This window comes from Mustela erminea, chromosome 9 (assembly GCF_009829155.1).
Source record: "Mustela erminea isolate mMusErm1 chromosome 9, mMusErm1.Pri, whole genome shotgun sequence".
NCBI lineage: Eukaryota > Metazoa > Chordata > Mammalia > Carnivora > Mustelidae > Mustela > Mustela erminea.
In genome coordinates this window covers 52,200,650-52,222,956 of record NC_045622.1, presented here as the reverse complement: position 1 = coordinate 52,222,956, position 22,307 = coordinate 52,200,650, and the positions used below count along the sequence as shown (strand labels likewise).

The 22,307-nt window shown below is 39.1% G+C and overlaps 1 protein-coding gene across 2 annotated transcripts in view; it reads right to left on the bottom strand.

The window, feature by feature from the left end:
* The window catches only part of INTS4 (integrator complex subunit 4), a 113,948-nt gene that overhangs the window by 84,547 nt on the left and 7,094 nt on the right, over positions 1 to 22,307 (bottom strand). For both annotated transcript variants that reach the window (XM_032358043.1, XM_032358045.1), the window contains exon 3: positions 7,886 to 8,003. In XM_032358043.1, the coding sequence (XP_032213934.1) occupies positions 7,886 to 8,003 (118 nt within the window). The remainder of the gene's footprint in view (positions 1 to 7,885; positions 8,004 to 22,307) is intronic.

Sequence of the window (22,307 nt, the reverse complement as noted above, 5' to 3'; positions counted from 1 at the left end):
CAGTTAAGCGTCTGACATTGGCTCAGGTCATGATCTCAGGGTCCTTGGACTGAGCCCTGAGTTGGGCTCCCTGCTCAGTGGGGGGGGCGGGGGAGATCTGCTCCTCCCTCTCTCTCTCTCCTCTTCTGCCCCTCTCCTGATTTTGCCCTTCATCTTCACATAAATAAAATCTTTTATAAAATAAAATTAAAAAATGAAACACAAATCTTCCACAAGATTGGGCACAGTACTCCAAAACTGTTTAGTGCTTGATTAATTCAAGGGCTTTTCACAGCCTTCCAGATAAAATCCAAATTCCTTAGCAGGGCATACACACATACATACCAGTCCCTCCATGAAGTCTAGCTCTGCCTACCTTTCTAGCCTCATCTCTTTAAGTCTCATCTAGCACTCTTTTTTTCGGTTACTATGATTTCATATCCCTCTATCTTTACTCAGGCTAACTTCCCTAGAATGCCTCCACCTACATCCAACTCCATTCTCAACCCAACTCCCCAGGAAGCACCTACTAATCTCATAGTTTCACCTGCTATATAGAACTTTTCCTCCTTCCCCATAAGATTGACTACTTCCTCATGTGCACTTCCACTGCACCCTGTACATCAGCTCTAACACTTCACTAAACTTATTTACTTTCCTATCAGACTAAACCAAGAGATGGATAGATCCCTCATGGCAATGACTGTGTCTTATTCACCTCTGTATTCTCTGAATCCAGCACCACTCATTCATTACATGCTCAATGAAGGTTTAGTAAGTGGGCAAAGAGCTAAATCCAAACAACTCCACACCAATCAGCCAGATTCTCTTCTCTGTCTAAATTCTTTTTCTTGTTCCAAATATAGTCATTTTATTTTATTTTTTTAAAAGATTTCATTTTTTTATTTGAGAGAGAGAGATCACAAGTAGGCAGAGAGGCAGGCAGAGAGAGAGGGCGAAGCAGGCTCCCAGCTGAGCTGAGAGCCCAATGCGGGGCTCGATCCCAGGACCCTGAGATCATGACCTGGGCTGAAGGCAGAGGCTTAAACCACTGAGCCACCCAGGTGCCCCTCAAATGTGGTTCTTTTAATGCTGGCTGTATACAAGAGGATTTCAGGTAGCATTCAGATAATCATTTTTTATATTAGTAATTATGTTTTAACATGATAAAAATTGCAGGTACTATCTACTGATGTCACAGGACACTAATTTTCTTTTACCCATTGAAATAGTCTCTTTAAGGGCGCCTGGGTGGCTCAGTGGGTTGAGCCGCTGCCTTCGGCTCAGGTCATGATCCCAGGGTCCTGGGATCGAGTCCCGCATCGGGCTCTCTGCTCGGCGGGAAGCCTGCTTCCCTCTCTCTCTCTCTGCCTGGCTCTCCATCTACTTGTGATTTCTCTCTGTCAAATAAATAAATAAAATCTTAAAAAAAAAAAAAAAGAAAGAAATAGTCTCTTTAAGGGACGCCTGGGTGGCTCAGTTGGTTGGATGACTGCCTTCGGCTCAGGTCATGGTCCTGGAGTCCCGGGATCAAGTCCCGCATCGGGCTCCCAGCTCTGTGGGGAGTCTGCTTCTCCCTCTGACCTTCTCCTCGCTCATGCTCTCTCTCACTATCTCTCTCTCAAATAAATAAATAAATCTTAAAAAAAAAAAAAGAAAGAAAAGAAATAGTCTCTTTAACTTAACAAAAAAAAAATTGTCCACTTAAAAATATTAAGTAAACCATAGTACAGATGTAAGACAAATATGTCAAAAATGGTGTACGTAACATATAAAATTACTGAAGTTCAGAATACACAGCCAGGGCACCTGGTTGGCTCAGTCCACAGAACATGCAACTCTCAGGAGTTCAAGCCCCATGTTGGGTGTAGAGATTACTTAAAAATATGATCTTAAAAAAAAAAAAAAGAAGAAGAAGAAAGAAAGAAAGACAAGACAAGACACTGGCTACATAACCTCTTAATAAAACTTCTAGTTAAATATAACGGAGTGAACATATATTTTATTATTCTTCCCTAAAATTTCATTAGTATAAAAGTAAAGAAATTAAAAAGGTATAAATCCATGAAGACCCAAAAACAAAAACAAAACAAAACAAAAAAACCCACAAAAAACAAAAATCTAAAACAAACCCTAGAGGAATAAAGGTAAGTACTTAAGACAAATTTTTCAGAGATGAAAAATATCATAATTTTTTTAAAAGTTTTGGAAAAATGGAGAAATCTAATAGTAAACACCTACTGAGGAGGACAGCCCCACAAAACAAATGAATTCTAGCCAGAATACCCTAAAAAGATTCAGGAATTGGGAGATTTAAAGCAACAAAAACAAAAAGCAAAAATCAGGGATAAGGGAGGATTTATCTCAGGTATCAACAAGGAGTTGGACCTCTGCCTCCCTCCCTACACTACACAGCCAAGTGGCCACTGAAATAGGAAATTCATTCTATACAGAAATTAAACTAGAAAGTTCCCCATTTGGGGGATACCAGGTGAGGACTGGGGAGAAGACATAGTGAAGAAGAGGAGATTAAGAGGTAGTAACATACTAATAAATGAGACACTTCCCGCCTCTCCCTAGCCCCCTTCAACAGCTTTTTGACTCCAAAAAACACTGCAGTCAGCCATCTGTCTGTCTTCCTAGCAGATTCATGAACTCCGAAATGCAAAATCGGACGGACCCCACAGAAAAACATGAAAGACACTAACATTTTTAAAAGTCCTCCAAAGAGGGTCATCCTAGTACAGAGGCTACCAATTGCCAAGCCCAGTATCTTCACACAGAGCTACCAATCAGCTTTTTAGTTCCTCGTCCTCATCTTAAATTTAAACAAAAAACTGAAGATCATCAAGAAGTCTCCAATACGAAAGAGGTCACAAGGAGAAAAGGTACCTCGAAAATACAGAAGAAACATTTAGAAATCTCCAACACTTCCACACCCACCCTTTAATTTATTTGTACAAAATGATTCTACATAACATCCATGAAAAGTAAGCTAAACTTTTTTTTTTTTTTTTAAATTTGAGAAAGAGAGAGCATGCGCAGGGGATGGAGGTTGCGCAGAGGGAGAAGCAGACCCCACTGAGTAGGGAGCCTAATGCAGGGGCTTGATCCCAAGACCCTAAGATTATGACCCAAGCCAAAGGCATATACCCAACTGACTGAGCCACCCAGGTGCCCCATTAGCTAAACCTTTCTAAGCTTAATTCTAATTTCTGATAAATCACAAATCTAATCTAAATCTTGAGTCTTAGTCTCTCTCCTGAGTTCCAGACCAATATTACAACTACAGGTTGGACGGACACCTCCACATGGATAATAAATAAACACTCAACATCTATTTTCTAAATGATCTAGTTCATCAAACCAAATTCCTCAGAGCCACCAAGTTAGCTTTCTAAAACTAGACTTGATTTTTCCATGCCCTTGCTCAAAAAAACTTCACATGGTTTCTACTGCCTATAAAGTAACGTTCAAATCCTCAGCACTCAAGACTACCTACCCTTTGGCTTCAAAACACTTTACCAGTTTTTCCTCCTAAAGCCCTCACTCTCTGATGATCTCTCATGAAACAACTCAGTTTTTCAAATACCTCTTATACTTACGCAGTTCTCTACCTTTTATCATAATGTTCCTACTTCTTCGCACTACTCTTCCCATCTCTGCTTTTCCAAATGTAACTCTTCACTAAGCGTTTCTAGACCCTACCAGTCAGCACTCATCTCACCCTCTCTTGTTTCCACAGTATTCTGATTACACCTCCTCTACAACAAGCTCTGTGTTTTCATTACTGGTTTGGCATGTACTGGAGAAGTAGAGGTACCTGACGCACCCTCAAAGTGCCTCGTCCAGTGCTTGTCAAGGAATTGTGGAACTCACACATATGATGAACTGAAATGAAGGACTTCTGGTCCAGAGGGTGGCCACACTGCTGGATTTGAAAGTGCACACTGGACTGATAAATGAAAGATTCCTAATTCTAGTCTGTGCCTTATTCTAAGCCACAAATACAGGGTAACTTTAGCAATCACTTTACATCACTGGAGTTCATGTTCCTCAGCAATGAAATAAAGGGCTTGAACTAGATGATCTTTATGGTCCCTTCCAGTTCTATCTCCCACTCTGAATCTAGATAGACCAGAAAACTGGAAACCAGAAGACCTAGATTAAATCTCTCAGAGACAATTAAGTAAGAAACTTAGAGTAGGTGTGCCTTGGTGGTTCACTCAGTTGAGCATCTCTTAGATTTCTACTCAGGTTATGATCTCGGGTTCATGAGATCAAGGGACTATCTCTGAGTTCCCTGGCCCTTTACTACTCCACTCAGCACAGAGTCTGTTCAAGATTCTTTTCCTCTCCCTCTGCCCCTTCACTCCCACTTATGCATGCTTGCAATCTCTCTCTCCCTAAAATAAATAAATAGGGAAACCTGGGTGGCATAGTCAGTTAAGCATCCGCCTGTTGGTTTTGGCTTAAGGCTGTGATCTCATGATTGTAGGGCTAAGCCCCACATCAAGCTCCAAGCTCAGCATGAATTCTGCTTAAGATTCTCTCTCCCTCTCCTCTGTCCCTCCCACTTGTGCAGTCTCTATCTCTGAAATAAATTAATAAATATTTAAATAAATTAATGAATTCTTTTAAAAAACCCTTAGAATATTTAACTAAAAGCAAAACAGCTATTTCCATGTATACTGTGTAATTTGAGTCTCTTTCTTTTTTAAGGTTAGGATGAGATTTGCATCCAAATTAACTCTCTCATAATGTTTCTATTTTAGAGGCAAAGTTTTTCAGTTAAACCCTAAGAAAGAGCACTGCACTGAATTCTCAGTTCTGTTACTCCTTAGCTAAATGAACTCACTTGGACTTATTTCATCTCTCTGGGACTAAACTTCTATCATCTGCAAAATGAAGGAATTAGACAAGATGATCTCTAAGGCCATTTATAGCTGATTAAGTCTATGGCTCTACGAAATCCCAAACCTTAAAGTGTGAAATGCGTACAGGTATATAGCTAGCTTCTATAAGAACTTCCAATGGAAAGAAAGGATACTTTTGTACTAAGGCAATGTAATTGTTTTGGTGCTTTTATTTTTTAAAGATTTTATTTATTAGAGAGAGAGTGCAAGTGAGAGAGAGGGCATGAATGGGGGTAGGGGTAGAGAGAGAGAGAGAAGCAGACTCCCCACTGAGCAGGGACCCTGATGCAGGACGTCATTCCAGGACCCTGAGATGACGACCTGAGCCGAAGGTGGATGCTTAACTGACTGAAACATCCAGGCGTCCCTGTTTTGGTGCTTTTAAAAGAAATGGATTTATTTTTCTGCCACTATCTACAAGAGCAAAAACTTAAAAACATGCTACTGTATCAGTTGGTATTCAATATATTATCAACACCTCAAATGTTATGAAGATGATACAGAAACATGGAAAAAATTTATGTAATGTTTGAGTATAGTAAAACACAAAATAGTACATTCGCTAAGTACAACCATACAAAATGCATATAAGTAAAAGGCAATATGTAAAACCTTGTTTTACAGAAGTAAGAAGAGTATTTAAAAATTTTTTTCTTGGGCGCCTGGGTGGCTCAGTGGGTTAAAGCCTCTGCTTTCGGCTCGGGTCGTGATCCCAAGGTCCTGGGATCGAGCCCCACATCGAGCCCCACATTGGGCTCTCTGCTTGGCAGGGAGCCTCCTTCCTCCTCTCTCTCTGCCTGCCTCTCTGCCTACTTGTGATCTCTGTCTTATTAAATAAATAAAATCTTAAAAAAAAAATTTTTTTCTTTATTGTCGTTATACTAGTATTTCATTAAAACAGACTCCCCTCTGAAAAAAAATTTTAAAAGGCATATTCTTTGTTTCCTGTGAATTAAAACTCTTATTCAGTACAAGTAAAATTTTACTTCTCTTCATTTTTTTTTATTTATTTTTTTTTTTAAGATTTTTATTTATTTATTTGACAGAGAGAGATCACAAGTAGGCAGAGAGGCAGGCAGAGAGAGAGGAGGAAGCAGGCTCCCCGCTGAGCAGAGAGCCCGACGCGGGACTCGATCCCAGGACCCTGAGATCACGACCTGAGCCGAAGGCAGCGGCTTAACCCACTGAGCCACCCAGGCGCCCCACTTCTCTTCATTTTTTTAAAAAAGATTTTATTTATTTAGCAAAGAGAGAAAGAGTGAGAGAGCACAAGCAAGGAGAGAGGCAGGCAGAGGAAGAAACGGGCTCCCCGCTTAGCAAGGAGCCCCACGCAGGACTCGATCCCAGGATTCTGAAATCATGATATGAGCCAAAGGCAGATGCTTAACCAAATGAGCTACCCAGACGTCCCAGTACAAGTAAAAATTTAATATGAATGGGCGCCTGGGTGGCTCAGTGGGTTAAGCCACTGCCTTCGACTCAGGTCATGATCTCAGGGTCCTGGGATCGAGTCCCGCATCGGGCTCTCTGCTCAGCAGGGAGTCTGCTTCCCTCTCTCTCTCTGCCTGCCTCTCTGTCTGCTTGTGATCTCTGTCAAATCAACAAATAAAATCTTTAGAAGAAAAAAAAAAATATGAAGTTATTTCTGACAAAATTTTTAAAATTCTCAACATCAGGCAATGGGCCACATATGTAAGATATCTGCTATTAAACACTCTACAATAAATGAACTTGGATCATCTCTGAGTTCCCTGGCCTTTTATTAGTCCAATAATTTCATATTTATAAATGAAATGTCCAATATTTAAAGTCGTATTTATTTAAATACGTACACCCCAAGATGAAATAAAACCATTCTTTGAAGCCATAATCAATTCAAACAAAACTGTAATATTTTCAGAAAACAGAAACAGAGGGTTTCTTTTTATTTAATTTTTTTTAAAGATTTTATTTATTTATTTGACAAACAGAGACACAAGTAGGCAGAGAGGCAGGCAGAGAGAGAGGAGGAAGCAGGCTCCCCGCTGAGCAGAGAGCCCCATGCGGAGCTCGATCCCAGGACCCTGGGATCATGACCTGAGCCAAAGGCAGAGGCTTTAACCCACTGAGCCACCCAAGCGCCCCGGTCTTTTTATTTAATTTTAAAATAAATATTAAACCAAGCAAGGGACCAACTCTGTAATAGAATCTTGTACATAAATAAAACCAGATAATCAAAAGAATTTTCTTTTTTCTTTTTCCTTAAAAGATTTTATTTAATTATTTGAAAGAGACAGAGAGACAGAGAGAGCAGAGTGAGAGAGCATGAGAGGGGAGCTCAGAGGGAGAAGCAGACTCCCCATGGAGCAGGGAGCCCGATGTAGGACTTGATCCCAGGACTCCAGGATCATGACCTGAGCCGAAGGCAGTTGCTTTACCAACTGAGGAACCCAGGCACCCTCAAAAGAATTTTAAAGGTGAAATGCTTTCCCAGTTTATGTAAAAGCTGAGAATAATTTTAGCATGCATTCCTGAGGAACAAAAAGGAAAACAGTAACATGTGAGAGCTAGATGTCACTTTTATAGGAAAGTAAACTATGAGAGACCACATGACCAGAAGAGCACCTCTCATGGCTTGAATTAGCATGGTACAGTTGACAAAATATCACATACATACAAAACATCTATCACATATGAAGTAACCTTGAACAAGTTAGTTAGCTTCTCTGAGCTTCAGTTTTTCCACCTAAAATATAGGGACAATAATAACTATCTTCCATCATATATAACCTACTTTAAGTATATGGCACTTGGTAAAAGTCAATAAATGATAGCTATTAAGAGACAAAACTATATTTTATCTCTAATGTAAACATATGTACATGTTTTATTGAATCATCCTCAAATTCCTTTTCAATAACAACCAATACAAGAAAGATTCCTCCTAAATTCTATATAGATGGAACTAAAGATTTTTGCTCTGATTATATAGCTTTTAAATTATAACTTACTTTCATTCTGTAGGATGTTAATGGCATCATCCATAATGCAGTCTGGTGAAAATCCTGCAGTCTTTGATAATAAACCCAACAATGATGCAATTTTCAGTCTCACAGATGGATCATTCTCCTGGAACAAAAGAAGCTGTTGTTACCTTGATGCTCTAGTCTCACCTAACCAACAAAGAGGAACATGGGAAACTAACATCTCAAAAGTGATTCAATGATCCAAGAATTCTAAGGTTTTATTTCCGAAAAATTAATCTTATCAACTTCAGGGGAAAGAGCTTTTTTCAATCAGTATGTTAGACCTAAATTACTGCAAAGTGAATGGGAATTTTTCTATGCCTTCCTAATACCATTACCTTTTTTATTTTTTAAGATTTTATTTATTTGAGAGAGAGTGAGCAAGAGAGAACAAAAGCCGGGGGGGAGGGGGAACAGAGGAGAGGGAGAAGCAGGTTTCCTGCTGAGCAGGGAGCCTGACACAGGGCTCAATCCCATGACCCTAAGATCATGACCTGAACCAAAGGAAGACCCTTAACCAACTGAGCCACCCAGGCGCCCTAATACCATTACTTCCTAACCAGAAACATGCTTTTAGGATTAAAGTACCCTTTTTCCACTGTGCAGCTATATCAGACATGAAGTGCAGCAAGCTGCCCCACCAATACTGCCAGCACTGGTCACCCAACGTTGCTGGTGGCACCACTGTTCCCGAAGCTTCTGGAAACCGGGTCCTGCAGCTACCACATCTATCTCTCACCCTACCTGCTTTTTGGATCACCACAGCCTGATTAGAAGTCTGAGGCTGGTGAATCTAATTGGCTGGGTCTAGGGGTTGTGCCTGGGCTGCTGGGGCAAGGGAGACTAAGAAATGAGTTGTCTGGCCCTTTTGGCCACAATACTGCAAGGTGGTCTCCAATTTGCACCAACATTCCTATAGTGAAAAATTTCTCCCAAAGTCAAAAAGGAACATGTCCTTCTGTTCAGCACCATATGTCAATTATGTAGCACAATATGTGGCACTATGTGGGTATACATATTGAAAATATATATGTGTGTGTATATATATACACACATATATTTATATTTAGCAAACAAATATATAAAAATATATGTTTTATACACACACACACACACACACACACACACACACACACACGGGGAAAAAAGTATCTTGCCAATGCTAAGATTAGGTCAGCACATTTCTGTACCAAAGACAAAATTACTTAAATGTATGTTCATAAGATGAAGTACCTTCTTGATATGACCAACTCCCTAGCTCCCACCTACAGTTTCTAAGGAAGTGACAAAGCACACCAAAGAGGCCTGAAGCAGGACAAAAAGCAACAGATATGGAGTAGGAGGACCTAGAATCCTGGCAAGCCGCTTGCCATGTATATAACTTAGGAAAAGTCATTTTCTTGGGAACTTAACTGTGGGGAAGAAAAAGGGCTTTGAAATTAACGAGATCTAGGTGTAAAGCCTGGACTCACTATGTCCTGACATAAGGTCTATGTCTTCAACAGGCAAATTAACCTCTCTAAGCCTTGTCTGTGACATGGGACTGGTAATAACCTCAAAGGACACTGAGAGGAAAATAACTAGCACAGCAATATCACATAGGATGCAGTGAGATATGAGTGCCTCCTCCCTTCTTCTCTCTGGTCATCAACCGTTTCATGCAGAGGATAATAAAGCCTGAACTGCACTGCTGTGAATACGGTACCCAGAGGGGTACCATAAAGAGTGAGTAAAAAACACATGAAAGGTAAGTCTAGAATTTTGGAAATTCCACAGGGTACATGCCCAGATTTTTAAACAAACAAACAAAAGTGGCATGGGAATGAAAGAAAAGATGGAGGGCAAAAATGCTACAGATTTTTAAAAGAGACTTAAGGGGATAGATAAATAAACCAAGGGGATAGATAAATAAACCGAATTTTACTTCGAACCAACAAACCATACAAAGTCTTCTTTTGGACAATTAGTGAGAGGAACCTGGATGGCTCTGTTGGTTAAGTGTCCGACTCTTGATTTTGGCTCAGGTCATGATCTCAGGGTCCCAGGATCAAGCCCCATATACGGCTCCCCACTCAATGCAGAGTCTGCTTTGAGGATTCCCTCTCTCCCTCCTCCTCTGCCCCTCCCCCATGCTAAAGCACACATGCACACACGCATATACTCTCTAAAAATAAATATATAAATAAATCTTTTTTAAAAAGACAATCGGTGAAAACTGAACATGGACCAGGTATTATATGCTATTAAAGATTGTCATGGGTTTATTTTAAAGTCCTAAAATAGGCCTTTATTTGTTAAACACAGATAAATAAGTATTCACAAGTGAAATGATACGCTGCCTCAGATATGCCCTACCCCCCAAAAGTGGGGGGAAATGCATCAAAACAAGAATGACAAAAAGCTAATAACCATTCAAAGCTAGATGAGGTAGATCTGAAGGCTCATATTATTTTCTCTCCTTTTGTGTGTTTGTAAAGCTACCAAACAAAAGTTAACTTTTTGGAAAAATCACATGAAAGTACTGTATTCTATCTAAAATAGTAACTAATTTATTCATTCAACATACATACAAGAAGTATTTATTGTATGTGCCAAGCACCATTCTAGCTCCTAGGGATACAATAGTGAATAAAGCAGAAGCAATTCCTGCTCTCACAGATCTTATAGTCAAATGGATAAGACTGGCAAAGAATATGTAATTTCACATGTAAACATTCTGAAGAAAAATTAAGTGTGGAATGGATTAAAGAATATTAGGGAGAGGCAATTCTAGATAGGACAGTGAGGAAAGTTCACTCTTGAGGACCCAACTTTTGAGAGGACACTTAACTGAGTCAGACAGAGAGCCATAGGGAGATTTAGGGAAGCAGCGTTCCAGGCAGAAGAAAGGTATAAACTCAGAATATGGGAAATTCTAAAATGCTGTATATAAAGCTCTAGAAAAATGCATATAAAACTGTTAGCAGTGATTTTCTCCAGAGTAATCTCTAGAGAGCACATATTGTTTTTTAACTTTTTTGTTTAAGATTTATCATTGGGGTGCCTGGGTGGCTTAGTCAGTTAAACGTCTGCCTTTGATCCCTGGGTCCTGGGATCAAGCCCCACACCAGGTTCCCTGGTCAGTGGGGAGCCTGCTTTTCCCTCTGCTGCTCCCCCTGCTTGTTTTCTCTTTCCCTCTCACAATGTCAAATGAATAAATTAAAAAACAAAAAGAAATAACAAACAACAACAACAACAACAACAATAAAGATTTATTCATTTATTTAGAGAGAAAGAATGAGTGTGAGAGCAGGGGCAGGGGGCTAGTCACAGAGGGAGAGAATCTTTCAAGCAGACTTCCTGCTGATCGCAGAGCCCAGTCTGGCCCAAACCCACAAGCCATGAGATCACGACCTGAGCAGAAACCAAGAGTCGGATGTTCAACTTACTGAGCCTCCAGGGCACCCCATTTTTTAACTTTTTTATTTGCAGAGGTAAATCTCATTCTTTTACAGTTTAGTGCTTGAATTTGTTACAATAAATATTACTGTTGTAATTTTTTAGAAAGATTTTATTTATTTATTTAACAGAGAAAGAGAACATGCACACATATGAGAGAGAATGGTGGGGGGGGTGGGGAGGGGCAGGATAGGGAGCAGCAGACTCCCCGCTGAGCAGAGAGTCTGACACAGGGCTTGATCCCAGGGCCCTGGGATCATGACATGAGCCAAAGGCAGACACTTAACTGAATGAGCCACCTAGGTGCCCTGAATTGTTGCAATTTTTTAAAAAAGAGTATAAATTTTTAAATCTATACAATATACACAACCCTTCAAAAGCTCCCAGTTTTCTACAGAAAGAAGTTGGAGCTGCTTAGCATGCCACAAAGGCCTGCAAAGACTGGCCACTATGTCAGCTCCCACAGTTCCTTACCAGTGATGCCACACTGCCTCAAGCTTCTGTACTTCCACTTAAGATGGTTCCTCTACCTAGGCTGCCTTCCCTTTCTCCCACACCCACCTACTCCTGTCCCTTAGGTGTATTAACCCCAGAAAGTCATCTCTGATCCCTGAACTGGACATGGAACAATCTTGAACAACCCTTTATCATGCCCTTCACTACAGTACTTGTATTTACTTGTGATTGTGTATTCCCCCATCTGGCCTGTGAGCCACAAAAGTGACTAGCAAAATGCTAAGAAAGCACTATGTACATAAAAACAAGAGAACAAGAAAAGGAAGAGCCAAGTGTTCTCCTTAATTCACTCAGTAAATAATCCATCCACTTATCTGTTCAACACAGATTTCCTGCACACTAGGAGCCACCCCGTACCAGGCCATGGTGATACCCTGTCCTCGTGGAACTTGAAGTTTGAGGGGCAAGGCAGACATTTATGAAGTAATGTCCATTTAGTAATTATAAAGTTGTAAGGAAAAAATACAGAGTTCTATGAAAGCATATGACATATCAGACAGGACTTTAAAATAACTGGATATTATGGTCAAAGAGTTCCGGATCTAATTTGAGGCAGAGGAAAAAGAATGAAACAATGCTCTGAGTCAGGAAGGGATACCACAACTTTCAGAACTGAAAAACAGGGTAATGTGGCTAGAATGTACATTGACAGGAGATGATGCTTTTTTTTTTTTTTTTAAGATTTTATTTATTTATTAGAGAGAAACAGAGTTAGCAACAGAGATAGCGTGAGAGAGCACACACAGGGAAGTGACGAGAAGGAGGTTCTGTCCTGAGCAGGATGACGGGCTTGATCCCAGGACCCTGGGATCATGACTGAGCCAAAGGTAGATGCCCAACGAACTAAGCCACCCACGTGCCCCTAGATGAGGCTTAAAAGACTAACACACACCACATTTTTTTGAGAATTATGGCAAGGATCTCTCTGATAAGGCCTACCATGAAGCAGGAATTCAACACATATTTGTTCACTGCTGAATAAACAAATGAGTAACCTTTGTCCAAAGAGCAATAAAAATCCTTTGATGAACTATAAACAGGAGAGTGACATGAACAGATTTGAATTTTTGAAATATCAATCCAGCCTTAATATAATGATTGGGTTGGAAGGGGCAAAACTAAACAGAGAGACAAATTAAGAGTATACTGTAATAGTCCAGCAAAAGACGTTGGCATGACTTCCACTTCCACTAAGGTAAAGGCTAGATTAATTCAGATCAATCTTTCTGCTTAGGAAAACCAGAAAAGTACCATGGATGTCTAAAAAAAAAAGTATGTGCACACACACATATACATACAATCATATATGTATATAGATAAACACATATACATATCTATGTATACAAGATAGGTGCATTTATACACATATGTGTATTTGAAAGTATTAGAAAACTAAAAGATAATTATAGGACCACATAAGGAAGGAACCCAGGAAGGTTCATCTAGAGTGTGGGGCTGCTTTTTCTTCAGGCTTCTGCCAAATGGGAGAGTGAGGAATGGAGAAATGAGGGGCCAAGTAAACAGTGCTTCTTTTTCTTTTTTCTTTTTAAGATTTTATTTATTTGACACACAAGTAGGCAGAGCAATGAGTAATGTATACAGTTGTTAAAAAAGTATGCTGCACACCTGAAACTAATAACACCATATATTATAATTCAATTTAAAAAATCTTTAATAATAAAAATAAATTCTTCAAGAATGGAAGCAAAATAGAACTTTTCCATACAAGAAACACAAAGAAGTCTCACCACTAAACTTAAAATAAATGGAAATATCAGAGGGTATTCTTTAGCCAAAAGGAAAATAATTCCAGATGAATAGTCACATATGTGGGGAGAGAAAAGTAATGATAAACATATTGGAGTAAATGATAAATATTTAGTAAACCTAAATGAATATTGCCTATATAAAATAACACTGTCTTGGAGTGCCTGGGTGGCTCAGTCAGTTAAATGTCTAACTCTTGATTTCCACTCAGGTCATATCTCAGGATCATGAAATCAAGCCCTGTGTCAGGCTCTGTGCTGACCATGGTGCCTGCATAAGACTCTCTCCCTCTGTTGGGGCACCTGGGTGGCTCAGTGGGTTGAACCTCTGTCTTTGGCTTGGGTCATGATCTCAGGGTCCTGAGATCAAGCCCCGAATCAGGCTCTCTGGTCGGCGGGGAGCCTGCTTCCCCCTCTCTCTCTGCCTGCCTCTCTGCCTACTTATGATCTCTCCCTCTGTCAAATAAATAAATAAAATCTTAAAAAAAAAAAAAAGACTGCCACTCCCTCATATGCATGTGCTCTCTCTCTCTCAAGAAAACAAAAACAAAACAAAAAAACCACCACACTGTCTTACAGAGTGAAAGACGGAGAATTAAAATATACAATTACACTCACATATAAGTCAGGAAGATGGATAAACGGAGGTAAGTCCTTGCTCTGTCCAAAATGGTTACTGTGCCATAAAACATTGACTCTGATAAGTCAAGAATTCATATTTTATTACACTTTGATAAAAATAAAATTAAATTTTTTAAAATGTCACGTCAGGAGTGCCTGGGTGCTCGGTTCAATAAGTGTCTGCCTTTCGGGACGCCTGGGTGGCTCAGTTGGTTAAGCAGCTGCCTTCGGCTCAGGTCATGATCCCAGCGTCCTGGGATCGAGTCCCACATCGGGCTCCTTGCTCCACAGAGAGCCTGCTTCTCCCTCTGACTCTGCCTGCCCTTCTGTCTGCCTGTGTTCGCTCTCACTCTCTTTCTCTTACAAATAAATAAATAAAATCTTTTAAAAAAAAAAAAAATAAGTGTCTGCCTTTGGCTCAGGTCATGATTCTAGGGTCCTGCAATCAAGCCCCACCGTCCCCCCACCCCACCGTCTCTCCCCCTTGCTCTCTCTCTCTCTCTCCCTCAGATAAATAAATAAAATTTTAAAAAATATTTTTCACATCAAATTTTTTAAAATTTCATGTTGTAATGTCTAGGCTAACCAGTAAGAAAGTATAAAAGAATATTTAACTCAAAGCTAAAGATGAAGGTGGCAAGAAACAAGAGATAAAAAGAACATTAACCAGGTAAGATAAATATAATGCATATAATAACAGGGTAGCTTTAAATCTACATATATCGATAATTACATTAAACATAATGAAATAAATGATTAATTTTTTTAAAAGATTTTATTTATTTACTTGACAGACAGAGATCACAAGTAGGCAGAGAGGCAGGCAGAGAGAGAGGAGGAAGCAGGCTCCCCGCTGAGCAGAGAGCCAGATTCGGGGCTCGATCCCAGGACCCTGGGATCATGACCTGAACCAAAGGCAGAGGTTTTAACCCAGTGAGCCACCCAGGTGCCCCAAATGATTAATTTTTAAAACAAACATTTTTTAAATAACTAACTAAACTTTAGGGATCCTGGGTGGCTCAATCAATTAAGCATCCAACTCTTGGTTTCGGCTTAGGTCATGATCTTGGGGTCCTGGAATTGAGCCCCACATCAGGGTCCCTGCTCAACAGGGAGTCTGTTTATCTCCCTCTCCCTCTGCCCCTCCCACTGCTCACTCGCTCTCTAATAAATAAATCTTTAAAAATAAATAGATAAAAATTAAGAACTACATGTTGTTTACATAGGTCTTACCTGAATTAAAAAAGACATAAAAAAGATGAAAATAAAATGTAGAAGTAGGTATATCACATAGACTATGATCAAAAGATAGCTGGTCTCACTGTATTAATATTAAAGCCATTATTTGCTGATGATTATTAAAAAAATGCAAAATTATCTATATGCAACTTATTAAAATTATAAAGTGAGCTTGGTAAGATTGTAAGACATATGAGTTAATAAATAAAAGTCAACTGCACTTCTGAATTCCAGCTATGTAGTGTTAGAAAATGAAATTTTAAAAATATTACCATTTACAATAATAAAATATTAAATATTTAGGAGTAACTAGCAAAAAAATGCACAATATCTTCCATGTTTATGGACTGGAAAACTCAATACAGTAAAATGTTAATCCCTAAATGTCAGCAGAACAAGAGTTAATGCAAGCCTAATCAAAATCCTAGCTGAAATTTTGTTTTGTGGCAGAATTTCACAAGCTGATATCAAAATTCATAAAAAAATGAAAAGACCAAGAATAACTAAATATTCTTAAAGAAGACAAAGTGAGTGAACTTGTCCTGTCAGACGTCAAGATTTAATGTAATGCTATACTAACACAGCATGGTACTGGCATGAGAACAGACAAACTACTAGAATAGAATAAAAAGTCCTGAAATACCCATATATAGATACTTCATTTACCACAAAGGTGGTAATTGCAGAAAAACGGAGAAAGGACATTCTTTTCAATAAATGCTGCTGGACATTTGGATTTCCATATACCCAAGCAACATACACACACATCAATCCCATATGTAAAAAGCAAATAATAAAGTTTCTAGTAATAATGCAGCAAAATGTCTTAGTGAGTTCAAGGTAGGCAAACCCTTCTTACATCAGATAAGAAAAGCCCAAAAATAAATGAAAAAATTGTCAAATTGGGCTATATTAAGAAATTCTTTTCATCAAAATACAACACTACGGGAATAAAAGTACGCGGGTGGGGGATAGTGGGAGGGACTAAATAGGAAGAAGATATTTGAAAACACATATAACCATTAAAGCCATTAAAGAACTTGTACTGGAATACAAAACAATAAGGAAAAAGAAAAATATGCAAGAAACATCAATCGACATTACCTAAAAAAATCTCCAAATGGCCAATTAAGTATATTAAAATTGTTCCACTTCATCAGAAATCTAAGGACTACAAATTAAGGCCACAACGATATACCACACACATCCACAGAACTGTCAAATGAACAAGATCAACAATTTCGACTGTTAGCAAATATGTGGAATTGGAATTCTCACAGCACCAATGGTGGGGGGGGGGCGGTTCTAAATTGGTACTACCACTTTGAAAAAGTTGGCTCAGGGAGTGCCTGGGTGACTCGGTTAAGTGACTGCCTTCAGCTCAGGTCATGATCCCAGGGTCCTAGGACTTTCTGCTCTGCAGGGAACCTGCTTCTCCCTCTCCCTCTGCCCCTCCAGCTTGCACGCTCTGGCTCACTAACTCTCTGTCTCTTAAATAAATAAAATCTTAAAAAAAAAAAAAAAAGATAAAAAATTTGGCTCAGTAATTTCACTCTGGGGTATACAGAATATAGAAATGTAAGACATACATACCAAGAGACCTGTACAAAATGTTCATGGCACTACTTCCTATAGTAGTTAAAAAGTGGAGACAGCCTAAATGTCCATCAATAATGGAATGGGTATGGGGCGCCTAGGTGGCTCAGTGGGTTAAAGCCTCTGCCTTCAGCTCAGGTCATGATCCCAAGGCCCTGGGATCGAGCCCCACATCGGGCTCTCTGGTCATTAGGGAGCCTGCTTCCTCCTCTCTCTGACTGCCTCTCTGCCTACTTGTAATCTCTGTCTGTCAAATAAATAAATAAAATCTTTAAAATAATAATAATAATAATAATAATGGAATGGGTAAATAAATGTGTATATTCATACCATGAAACCTTATACTGTGGTGAAAATGAATAAACTATAGCTACCATCAATAATATGAATGAATAACAATATAGGTAGAATTTTGAGCAAAAGCCACACATAAAAGATTTACACTATATTCCTTAATTACATTAAGTTTAAAAAAAAGATAAAAATAAATTGTATTTAGGAGTATAGGCTTAATGGTAAAAAGTTAAAGAAAGATAGTTATTACCCTGAAAGTGAGGACACTGATGGTTATCTTTTGGGCACAATCTAAATCATTAGAGGGTAGTTTGAAGAGGCTTACGAGAGGCTGATAATTTCCATTTCTTAACCTGGATGGTAGTTACACATTGTGTTCACAGTATGAGCAATATGCTATATGACATTTTTCTACCTGTTTTTCTCTATGTGTTGTATTTCACAATAAAATTTTTTAAATGTGGTAGCTCAGTCAGTTAAGCACCCTACTCTTGATTTCAGCTCAGGTCATGATCTCAGGGTCCTAAGATTGAGCCCTGCATTGGGCTCTGCACTATGCACGCACGGAGCCTGCTTAGGATTCTCTCTCTCCCTCTGCTTCTGATATACCAGCTCCACTCCTGCTCACCATGCTCTTGCTCTCTAAATAAATAAATAAAATGAAATAAAACAAAATGTTACTTGGATTACTGAGGTTAACAGGGGAAACAAAAGATATTTTGACATCAGGAGAAGGAAAAATGAAGCGAGAGAAATTGGAGTGGGAGACAAACCATGAGAGACCACGAACTGAGAAACAAATGGATAGTTTTAGAAGGGAGAGGGTAGGGGGATGTGTGAGCCTGGTGATGGGTATGAAGGAGGGCACGGAGGGTACGGATTGCACAGAGCACTGGGTGTTATACGCAAACAATGAGTCACGGAACACTACATCAAAAACTAATGATGGTGACTAACATAACAAAAATTTTTTAAAAAGTAAAATCAACAAGACTCAGTGAAGAAGGAAATAGGAGGAGAAGAAAAGGTAAAGGATCTTTCTCAGGTTTCTGATTTAAGGGTCTATATCAATAATGGGACAACTTCCTAAGATAAGGTAGACTGGAGAATGAAGGGAGATCCTAAATTCAGTTTTGAATATAAAAGGAAAAGTCAATTATTTTATGGACTTCAAATTATTGAAGTATCAAAGAAACAGGTCTTTCTGAGATAATGGACTAGTCAAATCCTAGTAAAAAATAACCTGCAGTAAGAGAGGACAAGAAAAGAGCTATATAGCCTTTCAATGGTATGAAATGGAGTCACAGACCTCCAAACACAAGAGAGCTAAAGAGAAAGCAGAAGTACTGGGCCTAGCAGACAAGAGGAGGCAAGTATGGCACAAAAAAGAAAACAGTATCTGACCTAGTAACACTCCTGATCAATCTGGATACGTTACCCAAGTTCTTCTACTTTCTGAAATTATCCCCTGGTACCCTCAACACCTAAGCTTAAAACAAACTGCCTCCAGGGAAGCCCTCTCTAATAACTGCTCTTCTCACCATCAAAATCACCCTGATTCAGGCTTTCATCACCTTGCTTCATATTTATCAGTCTCCTTGTTGGTCACCCTAACACCCATTTTCCCATCGTCCAATTCCTCCACTCTCCATCCTATTTCCAGAGTGACATTTCTACAACAAAACCTACAAGATAAAATAGAGGCCCTCCATGATTTCTAGTCTTATCTCTTAAAGAACTTTCGATTTAAAATCTATACCAGCTGCTTGCATTTCTTCTAATGTGACAGGCTATCTCACATCTCCATGTGTTTGCTTACAATTGCTCTTTCTTTCTAAAACGCCTTTCTTTCCTCCTGTTTTCCAGCTGGCCCAAATCTGTTTTAGAAGACTCATCTCAATGATCACTCTACTCTTTAACGCCATTCTAGTCCCCTGCTCCCAAGTCACACTAACTGCCCTCTTTTTAAGGTCAGATCATAACCTGTCCCAGATTTCACAGCACCTACAACACTGTATTGTAATTATCAATTTATTGTGTCTGTATCTACCCAACTAGATTCAGATCAGGGATCACATTATCTCTTATATCCAACACTAGCACAAGGCCTGGCACAGAGTTAGTATTCAGGAGGTTTCAAGAAAATTAAAAAAAAATGAAGAAATGAATAACCTTACCCCTTACTATCTATTTACTACATACATTATTTGGTCTACCAGCTATACTACTAGCCCCATAATGACAAGGAACATGTCTCACAGTTCTACATCCTCCACAGCAACTAGCAGAGTAGCATAAGTGAAGAACCCGTCATGTCAAGGAAGTTCAGATACTGCTGCCTGACCAAAAAAAATCTGGAGGAGAAGCAAAAGCCCAAGTAGCTTATCTACTAAAATATAAGAGACCACATTTATGGATAACAAACCAAAGAATAAAAAGCACTACGGTCATCAATCTAGAACTGGACACATTTGGGATCTGTCCTCATTTTTTTTGTGGCTAGAATGTGCTAGATTAATGCAAGCAGCATGGCCTGGTTAGAGAGCCTAGGGTATGACATCACAATACCAATTTCATTTTTTCTTTTAGACATGATAATGGTATTGTGGTTATGTCTCTTAAAAGAGTACCGTTTAGAGATAAAAACTGAAATTTATGAACATAATGACACAATGCCAGGGAGAATCTGGTGGAGAGGGTTAAGAGTGGAGGAAGTAGAAATGGACAGTTGGGTGGGGGCATGGCCATTCAGCAGTGGTAACTGCTGAAACTGGATAATGGGTGCATGGGAATTAATGAAACCATTCCCTCTACTCGTACATATATCTGAAATGTTTCACGACAAAAGTTTTAAAAAAAACAAAACAACCTAGATCAAATCCAGACCTTCCATTTACTTAGCTGGGTCACCCTGAAAATTAAACTGCTCTAAACTTAGTTCCCCCTTTTTTTTTTTAAACATTTTATTTATTTATCTGACAGAAAGAGAGAGAGAGTGGACAAGCAAGGGGAGCCACAGGGAAAGGGAGAAACAAGCTCCCCACAGAGCAGGGAGCCCCACATGAGGCTTAATCCCAGGACCTTGGAATCATGACCTGAACCGAAGGAAGACACTTAACCAACTGAGCCACCCAGGGCCCCTCCCAGCTTAGTTCCTTACCTGGATTACATAAATAACAATGGTGGTGTCATCAGGATTAAAAATATTACATGCGGAAAGAGCTTTATAAACTCCAACAAGCTATATAAATGTTAACTGTTCTTAGAAGTATTATTACAGGAAAAAAAAGAGGTATTATTACAGATGATTATGGGAAACAGAGTTATATTATCATATAATAGGTGGATATTGCTAAGAAAAGAGTAACTAAAAATAGATTACTAAGTGTCTGAAAACTTGAGAACAGAAACCCTGATGACATTTATGTAAAACATGCATTTATTAACCCCCCCACATTGTTCCAGGGACCTTGACAGGAACTGGGACAGAGATAAACAGATTTAGAATTTGGAGTCCCTGAATTTAAGGGCTTAATGTCTAAAGGAGAGAGACATATGGCAAACACTGGTTATACTAAGAGCTAATAAATATGCTAACAGGTCCGTCCAGGGCCCAGAAAAAATGCCTGATATATAATAAACACTCATTAACTGAGTAAAAAGTCTCACAAAAGCATAAGCTCACTCATTCAACAAATATTAATTTTACCACACACTGTTCTTGGTACCACAGATTCATCAAAAAAAAAAAAAAAATCCCTGCTTAAGAGAAGCTTACATTCCAGCATAGGGAAATAGACAAGGTACCAAATAAATAAAAAATTATATAAAATACAAGAAGATGGGGGTGCCTGGGTGGCTCAGTTGGACACTTGATTTTGGCTCAGGTCATGGTCTCAGGGTCGTGACATCAAGCCCCATGTCATGATCCCCGGTCAGCACAGGGTCTGCTTGAGGATTTTTCACCCTCTCCCTCTTTCCCTCCTCTTGTACACACAGGCACATTTGTGCTCTCTCTCAAATAGACAAATCTTAAAAAAAAAAAAAAAAAAAAAAGAATATGAGAATATGCTAAGTGCAATGGAGAAAACAAAATCAAGGAAGGGAGCTAGAAGGTTCTAGGGTGGAACAGGCAGTTTCAATTTTAAATATAGGGACAAAAAAAGGCCTTAATGAAAAAATGACATTTGAGCTATGACTTGAACAAAGTGTGGGAAGTAGACATATGAACATCTGAAGGAAGTGTTCTAGGGGAAAGGAAACATAAGTGGAAAGACTCTGAGGAAGGAATATGCTTGACAGAGAAAGTGGCAGACCAGATCACTGGGCAGTGGGAGGAAGATAGAGGAAAACAGACTGGGAGAACTACATGTGAAAAGAGATGGATTTCTGAAAATCCACACGATCTTTGGAAAACTATAAGCATTTCTGATTAAGCTAGAATATCATATGTGTAAAGGAAAACACCCTTTATGTCATATTTAAAAGATTTAAATAAACGTAGTTTACAGAAAGAAGAGAGATTGAAAAGAAAAAGAAGCTTTTGCAAGGGAAAACCTGAAGACATTACATGCATCCTGACAGATGCAAAAGGAAATATAAATCGTCATCTACAAAGTATTCTTAAAAACTTCAAATATATGCTTAACCTGAACCTAACAGGGCCTATATTGTATACCTAACCTTCCTAGTAAATAAAAGGGGTAGAGGAGCAAATTAACCTCCAAGGAAGTAAAATTCAAAAAAAGAGACATTTTATCAACTGACTGAGTTTATCAGGTCAATGTCACCAAAATAATAAAAATTGTTCTAGATTAAAAAATGACCAGGGACGCTTGGGTGGCTCAGTTGGTTAAGCGTCTGCCTTTAGCTCAGGTCATGATCCCAGGGTCCTAGGACTGAGCCCTGCATCGGCTCCTTGCTCAGCTGGGAGCTTG